The sequence below is a fragment of the Dama dama genome, chromosome 22 (assembly GCF_033118175.1).
Source record: "Dama dama isolate Ldn47 chromosome 22, ASM3311817v1, whole genome shotgun sequence".
Lineage (NCBI taxonomy): Eukaryota > Metazoa > Chordata > Mammalia > Artiodactyla > Cervidae > Dama > Dama dama.
In genome coordinates this window covers 14,436,209-14,451,109 of record NC_083702.1, presented here as the reverse complement: position 1 = coordinate 14,451,109, position 14,901 = coordinate 14,436,209, and the positions used below count along the sequence as shown (strand labels likewise).

General features: G+C 52.2%; 1 protein-coding gene across 1 annotated transcript; it reads left to right on the top strand.

Annotated features, from left to right (window-relative positions):
- The first annotated feature begins 2,340 nt into the window (after positions 1-2,340).
- On the top strand, positions 2,341-14,470 carry FGF6 (fibroblast growth factor 6). The gene is made up of 3 exons (XM_061124140.1): positions 2,341-2,686; positions 3,627-3,730; positions 14,294-14,470. Exons 1-3 carry the CDS (start codon positions 2,341-2,343, stop codon positions 14,468-14,470), a joined length of 627 nt encoding a protein of 208 aa, XP_060980123.1.
- Positions 14,471-14,901: the final 431 nt, after the last annotated feature.

Sequence of the window (14,901 nt, the reverse complement as noted above, 5' to 3'; positions counted from 1 at the left end):
TCTGGGTCTGTCCTCCTTGAATTGGTTGAGCAATTTTCATCGTGTTTCTGAGCAAAGACTGTATTGTGTTCTGCACCCAGCCCTTTGCATATATCATCACTAATATAGAATAACCCTGCATGGTAATGGCCTCATTTTGCAGATGAGGTTTGGAGAGGTTCAGAAATTTTCAAAGGTCACACAGCTAGCAAGTGGTGGAGTCGGGATTTAAATCCAGGCATCCCGCATTCCAAAACCCTTTGCTTTGTAAGACGCCAACCACCATCTTTGCACAAGAATCTGGAATGAGGCGAATCTAAAGAGGTTCCCTACATTTGTTGATACTCGGCAAGCACCCTGTGATGGTTGAATCTCTCCTCCAAAGGGGTCCCAAAGCAGGTGGGTTTCAGGAAGAAATCTGCAGAGATTCTGGCCCCCTGCTCATGTGCGCCTCTCCAATCAACCGAGGCAAGGGTTCACTCATCTCAAACTAACTTCTCACCATCTGACGGGCTGCCTCTTCCTGAAGTCCAAGCAGCAGCAGCATGAAAACAAGATTCCACAAGTGGCCACGGGTGAGGGGATGTCTCCACCGCTCCTAGATGTTGAAAGGGTAAATGTGCACAATCTACCTGGAAGTCCAGTGTGAAAGTCCATTTTTGACAGTTCTGTTTTTGATTATTCAAGACCTTCCTACTTTGCAGAGAGATCCTTTTTAAAAATTATGTATATGTGTATATATATATATTTAAACTAATTTTCTAACAAGGCTTACATAGTTGACCCGCTCTGTACCCACTGGGTTCCGATCTTTCCTTGTGGATGAAACAGTGGTGCAGATGACGGGGGTGGGGGGCCAGGAGGCTGGGGGCCCAAGGGTGAGGCCGATGGCAGAGTGGAAGTTCACGTCTTCCGTCCCCTACTCCCCACATTTTACCGGATGAAAGTATTCACAGAAGACCACTGGGCTTCAAGGATTCTGAGAGGACAAAATGGACATGTAAGGTTTGGCAAAAGTCCTAACCAAAGCGTCATCCAGGTGAACTAAGCAGTGGGCAGAAGGCAGGGGGACTCCATGGAGGTGGGGACCCAGGCCAAGGCCGGAGCTTACAGTTGGAGGGGAAGGCGTGGGGTCTCAGCAAAGGCCCTGAGCAGCAGGCCTCATCCTAGAAAACTTCCCCATGTTGCCCGCAGCCTCCACTGTGAGTGAGTGCTATTGAAATGATTCTACTAGGTACCCTTGGCCTAAAGCAAGCTCACTTGATTCATGAAAATCTCACTTCTACAACAGGGGTCATGCAGAGGTTGCAAGCACTGGCTTTGGACCTCGGCCGACTTTATGTTCTGGCTTTGCAGCTTACTAGCTGTCGTCATTTGGGCAACTCACTTAAGCTTGCCCCTGCCTCAACTTCCTCATCTGTGAAATGGGAATGACAGCAGTCAGGTGCCAAGGGTGAACCCCCCAGTAGGAAAAGGGCTGGTGGCTCTGTCCAGGGCTGGATGCAGCTCCTACCCTCTGGCTGGTTGCACGCCAGGACCTAGGTGGGGAATAGAAGCCCAACCCTAGCCCCACCTCCCTCCATAATCCTCAAGACCCTTGGAGACCCCCTATCCAATCCCTATCCTCTCTTGCTAAAGGGGTGCAGACTTCCAGTATCTCCCCAGCTTTGGTGGCCCTCAACCATGAGCTCTTTCCATGAACAGGGTGACTCAAAGGCCCCGGTCATCACCCTCCACCACGCCTCCCCCATCCCTGGCTTTACCCTTTGCCCTCTAAATAAGGAAGCCAGCGCTGTCAGGCCGAGGACTTCTGCCCAATTTGGGTCCTGGGTGGCCTCTTGCCTCCCTCTTCCCTTGGGCCCCCAGCCAACTCCCCCTCCCTCAGAGATGCGCCCTGCTCACTTCATTCCTGCCTCATAGTTGGAATGACAGCGGCTCCCAGAATCTGTGGGGTGTGGGGAGGGTGCCGGGGGTCTGGGGAGGCAGCCAGGCCCTGGAGCAGGTTAATGTTACAGCCCTGGATAAGTGAGCTGGGCCACTTGACGTCAGGGTGATGATGGGTGGCGGGGAGGGCCAGGCAGCTGAACTATAAAGACAGGTCCAATCTGATATAATCAACTCGGGTCGGAGCGAGCGGGCCAGCCAGGCAGCGTCCCCAAGCCATGGTCCCTACCGGCCGCGGCTCAGCCTGGGTCCCTCTGCTCCAGACCCAAGTGCCCAAAGCCGGCTTTGGTTTCATGTCAGCAGCCTTCAACTGCCTTCCAAAAATAAGCCCCTGCCGCCATGCCGAGGGGAGAAAAACAAGAAGGGCGGTATTTTTAGGGCCATTAATTCTGACCACGTGCCTGAGAGGCAAGGTGGATGGCCCGGGGACAGACGCTGCTCATCACTATGTCCCAGGGAGCAGGACGTCCGCAGGGCACGCTGCGGGCTCTCATCTTCCTCGGCGTCCTAGTGGGCATGGTGGTGCCCTCTCCCGCGGGCACCCGAGCCAACAGCACGCTGCTAGCCTCGAGGGGCTGGGGCACCCTACTCTCCAGGTCTCGGGCTGGGCTGGCCGGAGAGATCGCCGGCGTGAACTGGGAGAGCGGCTACTTGGTGGGAATCAAGCGGCAGCGGAGGCTATACTGCAACGTGGGCATCGGCTTCCACCTTCAGGTGCCCCCCGACGGCCGGATCAGCGGGACCCACGAGGAGAACCCCTACAGTGAGTGCCAGTCGCAGCCAGTTGGGGAAGCCGGGGGCTGGGACTCCAGCAGGTCTCTGGTGCCTGGCTGTGATGAAGGGTGGAGGGGGCTTCTCCACTTGGGTGCCCACTAGCTGAGCCACCTCCCCCAGCTCGCTTTGCTCCTGTAGGATGCATAGGCAGAGGTCTGAGCATCCTCTCCCATCAGCCCAAGGAGCCCCTGCGACATTAATTCATTCAGCATTTCAGGCGCAGCCGTGGCCTTGTAGGACCACCGGGAACCCCCACCCAGGGGGAGCCACAAAATGAGGGTGGAGAGAACTGGCAAGGATGCTTAAGCCAGATTAGACCTGAGCTGCTTTTTATTTCGCTTCCCTCTTTGAGAGGAAAGGCAAGTCATTTGCAAAATTTCCAGCTGCAGCTTGTCCTTCTTTCTAGTTCATCTTGCCCCCACCCCCCATGCCTGCCTTACAAGTTGGTGGGTTGCTGTCTAGATGGGCTCTCCCCAGGAAGGGATGGGGCTGGAGGATCCAGGGCAGCCGTCAGACTCTGTGTGGCTGCAGTGTTTGCAAGATTAGATGGGCTGAGATGTGTTGAAATGCGAGGAGATATTTTAAACAAAGCTAATCAGAATTCACTTTCTTTTATCCATGTCAAGGACCTCATGTGATTAAGCCCAGACTCGAAGCTACCCTTAAGTAGATGCCCAGGTAACCACTGGGATTTCTAACTCCAATGTCAGAACTTCCCCCTTGCAAAACTCGATTGTTAACAGTTCAGTAGAATGGACCAGACTGGCAACTCAGCTCCTAAAGTGAGATCAGCGTGGAGGTTATGAAGGCCTGACTTTCTAGAAGCAGGAGGGTGGGTCTAGATGCCCTTGGAGGGGGTTACTTTTAGGTTGACATCCCACTCTGCTTTGCACAATCCTGGGGTAACACAGCCCCCATCTCTTTGGCAGGCCTGCTGGAGATTTCCACGGTGGAGCGTGGCGTGGTGAGCCTCTTTGGGGTGAAGAGCGCCCTCTTTGTCGCCATGAACAGTAAAGGAAAATTATACGCCACGGTGAGTCCATCAGGCCAGGGGAAGCTTCAGGCTGCACAAGGCCTGCCTGTGTGCTCAGTCGCTCAGTTGGGTCTGCCAGGCTCCTCTGTCCATGGGATTCTCCAGGCTGGAGTGGGTTGCCATTTCCTCCTCCAGGGGATCTTCCCAATTCGGGGATCAAACCCACGCCTCCTGCATTGGCAGGTGGACTCTATACCACTGAGTCACCCAGGAAGCCCCTGCATGAGGCATGAAGAGTGTGCAATTGAAGAAAATAGTGCAAATTCTTGGGCAGAGATGTGCATATTTATCTAGAATGAGGAGGGGGGCTGTGGGAGGAGCCGGTGCAAGTGAGGTGCTCGCAGCTCTGTGCTGGATCATGTTTTTCCTGATCCCACCCGTCAGTGCCTTGTAGCAAGAAAGAAACCATAGCTCAGAGGGTCATAGGGTCCAAGGGAAGCCGGAGTTCTGCATAAAGCTGCTCTCCAAGCTTACGGTCAGGCCCTGAGCCGGAGAGGCCCAGAGAGGCAGGCCCGTGTTTCAGCCTAGACACGCTTCTCCCAGGAGCCACCCTCCAGCCACCAGCACAGCTTGGGGAAGAGAAATGAAGCTCTTTTCCTCACCTATATTGGTGTGTGGACATCTCACTTTAAGGTTTTAAGCCCTCTGACCTCTGATCCCAGGCGCCAGAGAACCATGCCCCCATTGTACCCCCTTGGCTGGCACCAGACCCCACCTCTGCCTTCTCCCATCACCGTCTCCGCTGGTGGGGGCAATGCTAGCACTTGGGTTAACCTCCCCAACTTCCACGTTTCCCCACATCTCTGCTCTCTCTGACCCCTTCCTTCCTGAATCTCCCAGCCCATAATTTTGGCATATTCCAAAACGTGGATGGGGAAAGCATTCCTATGAAGGCAGAGACACTGGGAGTTCTCGAGACCGAAATAAGAAGGCTAAAAAGGAAGATCTGTGAGCCATGGTCGAGGAATAGCAGAGTGACTATTTCTGGGGAGGGTGTGGAGGGCCGTTCTACCCCTGCATGGGGACAGACGGGAGCAGGAAGTGAATGCAGAGGCTCTGGGACCCAGGGCCAGCATCGAGAGAGGCTGTCCCAACACAACAGGGCTGTGAAAAACCCGAAGGGGGAGCCCAGGTAGTCTTGGCCTGTGATCTGCAGTGCTAACACCTCTCTGTCTGGGTTGGTTTGTGTGGAGACAAGGCATGCATCAGAATCAGTGAGCCTCTGAGGACAAATGGCTGGAGGGCAGGTAGGCTGGAGCTGGAACCGCATCTTAGTCTGTACCACGAGAGGAGGCACTACTGCTGGGGGCCTACATGCATCACCTGCAGAGCCCAGAGGCAGGTCTGCACACAGACCCGGGGGCCCACCTGCAAGAGGAGGATGAAGATCAGATGCATCTCTCGGGGCTGCTGGGGAATAGTGCTTAGAGAGCATCCCCAGGGCTCCTGACAAACAGTAGGTGCTCAATACAGGGGAGTCATTTATGTTGTCTCAACACTGCCACAGGCTCTGCCCTCCTCCTTCCTAGAGATGAGTCTCATGGGAGGACCCTCTGCATCCACACCACCTTGGGAACTCGTCATAGGCCAGATTTCTGGGGACCCTCCTCAGAGATGCTCAGTCATTAGGGCTGCATCGGGGGGCCTGCATATGTTTGTTTTTATTCTTCAAGTTTCCCAGGTATTTCTGAGGTGCAAGCAGGTTTAGGGGCCACCAGGCTACATGGGCTTTGCAGGGCAGGGAATCCACACTGGCCGAGGGTCACACCAGTGCTGAGGGCTGCCGGGAGATGAAACTGGTCTGCAACGGGGATCCTCAGATGTCCTTTTCACTGCTCTCTGCGTGTGTGATGGAGAGGGCGGGAGGCCCCTGGAGCCAGCAGGGCTTCGATGGAGCCAGTGCCCTGCCCGGTATAGTGGATGGTCCCCAACAGCCCCTTCCCAGCCACCTGCGTGTTGCCTGGATCCCACTGGCTGCAGAGCCAGGAATGGGGGCCATTGGCTCTGAGCTTCTCCGCAAAGTGAATCTTTTCAAAGGAAGTACAGATTACATCAACCCTTATCTCTGCCATTAACAAGCTATTTAGTATTTCTTTCTCCTTATCCTGAAAGAAATTTAACTGTGAGGCGGGGAAAGGGCACAAACAGAGGATCAGTGTGTCCACGTCCCACTTAAAACCTGGGGTCCCCGTAGGAGAAGCCAGAAAGGCTGGGACCAGCAGGACCGCGGGGAGTGGACAGAGCATTCCGGGACCACAAGAAGGGGAAGACTCTGAAGCGTAGGCTGACCCCTGATGTTCCAGACACCCCTGACCCCTCACTCCTCAGCAGATGACTTCAAAGAGGGTCCACAGGACTCACTGCAGTGCCAGAGTCCCGGAAAAGGGGGGCCTTCCCTGGGAGGAGCCCTGCCCACCATCTACACCTCCACCTCCTCCCCTCATATACCTCCCAGGGGTATCTGCCCAAGGGCACCTTCTTGGAGGGGAGATCGTCCTCCCCGGAGTCCCAAGCCCACCACCAGATGCTCCTGAACCCCCTCTCCCCAGCCTGCAGTGCCCGCCAGGGGCCGTTATCACAGTCTGAATAAACAATTGCCACTGATCCCGGAGCCAGGAAGACTCCTGATGGATGGTGATTTCATTCACACCATTTCCCTTTAAGCCCCTGGAGCTGTCTCCCTTCCCTGCAAGCTCAGCTGCTATTATGCTCCCTGAGTGGGGTTTCTTCCGGGGGGCTGGGGACCCCTGCTGGGGGCACAGACAGAGGGAGGGGCAGGGGGCAAGGTAGGAAAATGAGTAACAGTGTTAGTCGCTAGGTCATGTCAGACTCCTTTACGACCCCATGGACTGTAGCCCACCAGGCTCCTCTGTCCATGGGATTCTTCAGGCAAGAATACTGGGATGGGTTGCCATTCCCTTCTCCAGGGGATCTTTCCAACCCGGGGATTGAACCCACATCTCCTGCATTGCAGACAGATTCTTTACAGGGAAATCCAAAGTAGGAAAATAAGCACCAAGAAAACCCACCTAGAGAGTGGGCTCCCACGGGCTTCCTCCCTTGGAAGGAGGGGTGCAGAGCCTGTGGCAGTGTTTAGACAATATAAACAGCTCCCCCATATTGAGCACCTACTGTTCGCCAGGTGCCCTGGGGATGCTTTCTGGGCAGTACCCCCAGCACAGCTGGGAGGCGTGTCTGATTGTCATCCCTGTTTTGAAGATGGGACCCTGCGTCTCTGAGGCCTCAGGTGAATCAGGTTTGTGTGCAGACCTGCCTCCACGGGTGATGCCCTAGGCCTGAAACAGAAACGCACAAGGTATGTAGACTGATGCCCAGGTTTCCACTCCTAGCCTCCAGCCACTATCTTACTTCCGACAAAGTCTCTAACCATCTCTGAGCCCAGACTTCTGCTCCCTCTGATGGGGACGGAGGCAGGAATCAGTGAGCTCCCATCTCCTTGATCTTTTTAAAATTAAAAAAGAAAAATCAAAGATCTCCACCTGACATGGTACTGTTAGAATCCTTTAGCTGAGAAAAGTACATAGTGATGAAAACCTACTAGGAATTCAGTTATGCTTCTCAGTGACTTTGGTTTTATTCAGTACAACTGTGTCTCCATCCTTTTCATCAATGGCATCATGACAACCGGCGAAGCACAGCATTTGTTTCATCCGCAGAGGCCGACGGTTATTACCTGGGGCGTTAACCTGCAGGGAGGGGAGGATCAGGTCTTTCTCTTGCCCTTGGCTGCTTCTCCCCACTAGCGGGAGATGGAGTCTGAGCATATGGGGTGAAGAGTCGCTGGTGCTAACAGCAGGTGGAAGGGTCAGGGATGGGACCCCAGAGCTGAGGGCAGCTTGTGCTACAGCCAGGGGCCTGGGGAGCCCTGCAGACAGTCTCCCAAATGGCTTTGTCTGCAGCCTGCCTGCTACCCAGGGCAATGCTGGAATGAGGAGTAAGAAGCACGACAGGCCCGGTGGAGGCATCTTCAAATGCTTCTCAGTTGCCGATGCAATTGTGTGTTAGGGACGAGGATTAGAAAGGACAGGCGTCTTCAGAGCCAGGAGGTGCTGTTTCTCCATTTCAGCTAGGGGCCGAGAAAGCAGCAGCTGGGCTCCAGGAGGAGAGGGTCTTGGGACAAAGAGTTCTCTGGGTTTTTTCTCACCTCCCCCTCCTTATCCATGCAACCCTCTCCCCAACTCCCATGCCCATAGACAACCAGGAGGAAAGGGGGCCAATGGCCCCCGGCAGCCCTAGAAGGAAGAACTTTAAAGACATGGAGACACTTCCATCAGTCCAGTGGCCTACTGAACAAAGACCAGAGTCTGGGATGGCTGTCTGGTCCACCTCAGACTCTGAGGGGCATTTCCGCCAGAGGTAACTCATGCCAAGACCCTTGTATGTCCCCTGTATGTCCCACCCGCCCCTGCAAAACGCCCCTCTCCACTGTCAGAGCTAAACGAACGCTTTAGAGCTCAGGTCCTCAGAAGTCTGATTAGACCTACGTGGAATTTAAAGCATTGTCACGCTGGGGCTTGGGGCCTGGCAGGCCCCAGCAATGTGATCCGGGGGAATTATTTTCATTTGTTCAAGTAATAATATACGGTAGCTGCTTTTCTTAACACGGCGTTCGCTTGGCTTTTCTCACCAGAGCTGAGGAGCCAGCATTCCTGAGCCATGAGACTCGGCTCAGGGACACAAACGGTGAGATGAAGCGAGGGGCTGGTCCCCATGCCAGCCTGAGCATCTCTGGGGCCGTGGAGCATTGGGCGGGAGGGAAGGGTTCAGGGCCACGGTCTCAGCCTCCTGCCCCCGGCCGCGTGGCCACCTGAACACCAGGGATGGAGCAGAGAGGGGCTCAGAGAAGAAGGGGCCAGGGAGAGGCAGAGAAGCTTTCAAAGCAACTTCATCCATGTCTCTTCTCACTTTGGATTTGCACAGAATTCTGGGGAAGACTTCAGAGAGTAAAGAATCTGCCTGCAATGTGGGAAACCTGGGTTCGATCCCTGGGTCAGGAAGCTGCCCTGGAGAAGGGAATGGCAACCCACTCCAGTATTCTTGCCTGGAGAATCCCATGGACAGAGGAGCCTGGAGGGCTACAGTCCATGGGATCTCAGAGTCAAACATGAGAAACTAACACAACCTCGGGAAGGCTAGGGACATAAGGTGGGCTGGAGGAAAGAAACAGAGGTCGGAAGCTTTCTGAAAAGTTAGGGTGGAAGTTGAATAATCAATACCTGATGAGCGGAGACAAAAGCACAATGTATAACACCACCATCACGCACATTTAAACAAATATGTTTTAGAAGATCTAGACCTTAGCCAAAGCTAGATTCTTCTATTGGATCAGGGCAAATGCCCTGAATTTCTGGCTCCCATCTGGCTCAATTTCTCTCTCTTCCTGTCCTGTCCCCCGAGACCTCTGCCCCAAGATCTGATTTCCTCTCTAGAGTTTGCAAAGAAAGTGAAGTCGCTCAGTTGTGTCCGACTCTTTGCGACCCCATGGACTGTAGCCCAGCAGGCTCCTCCATCCATGGAATTTTCTAGGCAAGGGTACTGTTGCCATTTCCTTCTCCAGGGGAGCTTCCCGACACAGGGATTGAACCCAGGTCTCCCTCATTGCGGGTAAAGGCTTTAACGTCTGAGCCACAAAAGAATCCGAGTTTGCAAACCTCTCATGAAACCTCTCCCTTGACCACAGTTTAGATCAGAAATGAATTCTCCTGGAAACTGATGAGCAGGGTGCTCTCCAGGGTCATAAAAAGTTAGAATCGATTGGTGGGTGGACAGGGGGCTGGACAAGACTAGAGGGAGAGCACAGACCAGTCTCTGATACAAAGCTTCTCTCAGTCCATTTTCTGGGCCATCTTCCATCCTCAATTCCCTCCCCATTTTCACTAATACACTAATATGACGAGGTAATATCAATACATGAACATGGTTTAAGGGGAGGAAGGTGCAGAAGAATACATCATGGAAATGAAGTCTCACTCTCACTGTTTTTTGTTTTTTGGGGTTTTTGTTTTTTTTTTTTTTTTGGCCATGCCATGCAGCATATGGGATCTTAGTTCCCTGACCAGGGATCGAACCCATGCCCCCTGCATTGGGAGATCAGAGTCCTAACCACTGGACCACCAGGGAAGTTCCTCCCTTTCACTGTTGTCTCAAAGACCCAGACTCTCCCCAGGACATCATTGTCACTAGGCCTTGTGTGCCAACCATCCTAGGAAGAACCAGCATCCCTATGTGTATGCTTATGTTGGCATCATATTTTAAAATCACACAAACAGGAGCAAATGACCCACACTGTTTGAATCTTGCTTCTTCACTGAACAGTATGCCTTAGGGGCCATCTCAAAGCAGTGCACAGAGGGGTTCTGGTTTTTTCATGACTGAGAGCATTCTCTGTGTGGCTGTCCCATCCCTGAGCTCAGCACCACCTGTCTGATAGACCCTGAGGTTGTTTTCAGTCTCTCACTGTTATAAATGATGCTGCAGTGCGTGACTTTTAGACACAAGTGGGAGTGAGCCTGTAAGATAAATTCCTAGAAGTGGAAATGCTCATCAAAACTGTAGTTATTATTTTATTCTAATAAATGTTGTAAATCTTCTCTTGACAGAAGTTATAACAATACACACACCAACACTTCCAATGAGAACTCCTAGTCCCCATGCGCTCACCAATGAAAGTCTCTGATCCAACACAGTTCTGTGTGCAACCCGACAATTAAAAACGTGATCACACACTTGTGGTTTCTGTTTCCTTTGGGGCTTCCCTGGTGGCTCAGATGGTAAAGAATCTGCCTGTAATACAGGAGACCCAGGTTCCCAGGCTGGGAAGATCCCCTGGAGAAGGGAATAGCTACCCACTCCAGTATTCTGGCCTGGAGATTTCCATGGATAGAGGAGCCTGGCGGGCTACAGTCCACAGGGTCACAAAGAGTCGGACAAGACTGAGCCACTAACACTTTCACTTTTTTTCTGTTAGGCATATTTTCTTATGTTTAAATGCTACTTGTATTTCCTTTTCTGTGAACTGTCGTCTATAAATATCCATTTTTCAGTCAGTTCATGGTTCTGAATATAGTAACAAAATTCAGTCTATTGCAAACTATATTATAAAGTATAATGCATTATAAATATTTTTTATTCAGTTTGCTATTTACATTCTTATTTTCTTTAAGGTGATTATTTTTTCCAGGCAGAAGTCTAATTTATTCCTCTTGGGTTTTATAATGGCCTCTCGTTTTTTGTGTCCTGCTTAGAAAGAGCTTTCTGACTTTTTTTTTTTTTAAGATTCTCTTCTCTCTTTTTTTCTTTTGTTTTTGATTCTGCCTGCATGGCTTGTGGTATCTCAGTTTCCATACTGGGGATTGAACCTGGGCCTTGGCAGTGAAAGCGCCACTAGGCCACCAAGGAACTCTCCTTAAGTTTCTCTTTTTAGCATTTAAATATTTGTTCCTTTGGAATTTATTTTAGAGTTAGGAATAAAATCATACATCAACTTTTATTATGATTCCATTATTACTATTATATACGATAGTATCCAGTTCTTCCAACACCATGTTTTCTCCAGTGATTGGAATTGCCACTTTTATTTTATATTCGTTTTATGTTCGTGTTTGGGTTTACTTCTGGATCACATTCTGTTTGTTGAGCTGCACCAGACTGTTAATTCATGCAGCATTATTTCTGCTCAACTTTGACCATTGATCCCGAATTCACTTTTCCCTGGAGCTTTGCCCATGGACAGCCTTAGGTCCTGTGGTTACCCCGAACCCCCATGTCCCGAGAGGCCCCAGGAGTGCAGGGCCAGAGCCGGGTCAGCTCTGTGCCCTCCTCCCCCAGACTCACCCTCTACCACCACTCAGGCAATAAATGCAGGGCTTAGAAGCTAAGTTGTCCTACAACCCACCGCAGCTTTTTTAAACTTTATTTATTTTTGGCCGCTCTGGGTCTTGGTTGCTGCAGGGACATGTCTCTAGATGTGGAGAGCGGGGTCTGCTCTTCGTTGTGGTTCTAGGGCTTCTCATTGCAGTGGCTTCTCTTGTTTGGGAGCATGGGCTCTAGGGTGTGCAGGCTTCGGTTGCTGCCACTCCCAGACTCTAGAACACAGGCTTATAGTTGTGGTGCACAGGCTCAGTTGCTCCAAGGTACATGGAATCTCTCCAGACCAGGGATGTCTGGAAAACCTATGTCCCCTACATTAGCACATAGGTTCTTAACCACTGGACCACCAGGGAAGCCCCCACAGCAAGTTTTACAGGAATGATGATCCCAGGTAAGACAAAGCTTTTAGTGCTTTTACTTTCAACTAATCTATGAATCAGTTACAGGAGAATCATTATGGCAATACCAATTATTTTTTACTCTGCTGTGTGCCAAGCATTATACCAAGGTCTCTCCATGCATTATTTCAGTGAATGCTCCCTCAATTCTATGACACAATTATCCTCACAGCTCCCATTTTACAGATGAGGAAGCTGCGGTTTAGGAGGTGAAATAATTGCCAAGTTCACATAGGTAAATAAGAGGTGAATCATCATATACGCTTCGCCTACTTTGATTAGTTTCTTTTTCCTACTTTGGGACATTCCTTTCTTCATTCTGTAAATATTTTTGCATACCCATAGCAAGAAAGATAAAAACTTGTGAAAAACAGAACTCCCTGGTGCGATATTCACAAGCCAGTTGACATGGCTGGTGCAGATTTGCAGGGTCATCTCAAGGAAATGAACATCACGGGAAGGTGCCTTGTCAACAGTAACCCAGGGGTGTGAGAAGGAAAGAGGGGAGGCCTTCATTCAGTGAGGGGGTGGCAAAGGGATGGGTGAGTGGTACCCAATGTATTACCTAGATGATGCCCATTGCCCCTCACTGGCTCTCGCTGCATCCAAGAGCCATCCCTTTGTGGGCATCCGTGAGCCCCTCTTAGAGCATCATTCATCCAGTGTCACCTGCTCAAAAGGACACAGTCCTTGTCTCAGGGACCTGGGAGTCCCCTGGGATGGTGCATTGTTTTCAGTGCTCTCAAACTGGTCCACTCGGAGCCCTGAGGAGCCAGCTCATCACCCTTCTTCATCAGAGAAAGAGGCTCTCGTTCACCCCACGCCGGCAGGGTGAGGCCAGGCGCTCATAGTACGATCCCTCTTGAGAAGGTCAGACGACACCCCTGGCACAGCCACTCAGCCATTGAGTGGGTTTTTTATAGCCGATGGCCTCAGTCGGCAGGAAGGAGTCAGGCATTATGCTCAGCTCTACCTCTGTTTCATTCTGCATTTCTCTAAAGACCAGATCCCAGGCTTTCTGGCCCCTCAAGGGAGCGACCTCCACCCGAAGCCCAGAAATCTCCCCAGCCGGGGGCAGTGACTTGGGTGGGTCTGAATGGAGGGCCCTCTCTTCTAGGAATAAAGGAGGATTTGGGTGATTTATTGGGGCTGAACTTGTCGATGTGTGGCAGGAAGCCTGGCCCTCAGTTTCTGAACAGGTGGTCCTCACACGACTCGCTCCAGAGGGGGCCTTTCATCACCAGCCCCAGACTCCATGGCACCACAGGTCACAGAGGTAACCAGGTTCTGTTCCCCATAAAGTCTCTGCTCATCACCATCTCATTCCTGCCTTTCTCTGGAGAACAGTGGATTCCGAGGGGGCACCAGGGCTTCCCAGGTGACTCAGTGGTAAAGAACCCACCTGCCAATGCGGGAGACATAATAAGACACAGGTTCGATCCCCGGGCCGGGAAGATCCCCTGGAGAAGGAAATGGAAACCCACTCCTGTATTCTTGCCTGCAGAATCCCATGGACAGAGGAGCCTAGTGGGCTACAGTCCATGGGTTCGCCGAGTTGGACATGACTAAACACACACACACAGGTGACACCAGGCACCTCTGGGCTCAAAATCAAAGCCAAGGATGGACCTTTTAAGGGGCAGCACACTCGGGCCTTAACCTGGGAAAGATGGAATGAGTGATCCAACTGGAGAGAGAATTACTATAATAACCAGACACAGGTGTGCTGGGAAGGCCTTAGAAAGTCGACCGTCTCAACCTCCACTCACCTGCCCCTCCTGATGGTCCCCCAGCACGTGGCGTGCAGAGAAGGGAAACAGGTCTGGAGGGGAGACGGCTGCCCCAAGGTCACAGAAGTGAAGCCACTGATCAAACCCCAGTTCTCAGTCCTGTTCCACTAGGTCCTCTCCCAGGGGACTCGAGAAGACAGCTTCTATCTCTTCCTGGTGCTGTCTCTGAACGTAATAAATTATCATCCAGGCGTTTAACAGACTAAGTGCCTGTGACTGGCAGTCCGGAGCACCCTTGCTCTCCACGTGACACAGGCCTTCCACCCACATCCCTGGGCCTGAGTTTTCTTATCATGAAGTGGGGGAAGGTGAAGAGGGGCCCACGAGAGCTCCGACGGCCCCCCTGTTTTCAGCTTCCAGGCTTCCGCTCACCCAGGATGGCTCAGAGCTCCCAGCGGTCAACCGATTCGGGGAGGTGAGGGGCCTGATGTCTGCTGGGCTTCATTCATCACTGATGCTCTGCCGTTTGTCCGTTTCCTCCGCAGCCCAGCTTCCAAGAAGAGTGTAAGTTCAGAGAGACCCTCCTGCCCAACAACTACAACGCCTATGAGTCGGACCTGTACCGAGGTGCCTACATCGCCCTGAGCAAATACGGACGGGTGAAGCGGGGCAGCAAGGTGTCCCCCACCATGACTGTCACGCACTTCCTCCCTAGGATATGAGGACCCTGGAGGAAGGCTCACAGGTGGAAAGCAATGTCTTTTCTGTTGGAATTTTGCACAAGTGGACAGTTCCCCCTCCCCCTATGCCTCCTGAGTTGAGCTCCTTCTCTGCTTGGGAGAGGGGGAGATCTGAGCTGGTACCCAGAGCCACTGGACCCCATGGCAGGTGACCCACCCGAGGGAGGGCTTGCAGACGGGCTCCTAGAATGGCAATGGATCGATCCCACGCTCTGACCTCGACTGAGGGGAGAAAGTCCAGAGACATTCATGGAAGAGGACCCTGGGCACTGGAAAAGGAGGGGAGGAAGTGTGTGTACTGATGTATATCCATACATCTCAGTCTGTATGTACAGACATCTCAGTCTGTATCATCAGAGCCGATGCATCTGGGCATCTCCGAACAGGCTTTTTCCTCCAGGCATCACCGGAAT

What these genes read in the sequence shown, in the direction of transcription:
- FGF6 (XM_061124140.1), top strand. Translation starts at nt 2,341, where the DNA reads ATGGCCCGGGGACAGACGCTGCTCATCACTATGTCCCAGGGAGCAGGA. An exon ending in CCACGAGGAGAACCCCTACA is followed by an intron (nt 2,687 to 3,626) that starts GTGAGTGCCAGT and finishes TCTCTTTGGCAG; the next exon opens with GCCTGCTGGAGATTTCCACG. An exon ending in AAGGAAAATTATACGCCACG is followed by an intron (nt 3,731 to 14,293) that starts GTGAGTCCATCA and finishes TTTCCTCCGCAG; the next exon opens with CCCAGCTTCCAAGAAGAGTG.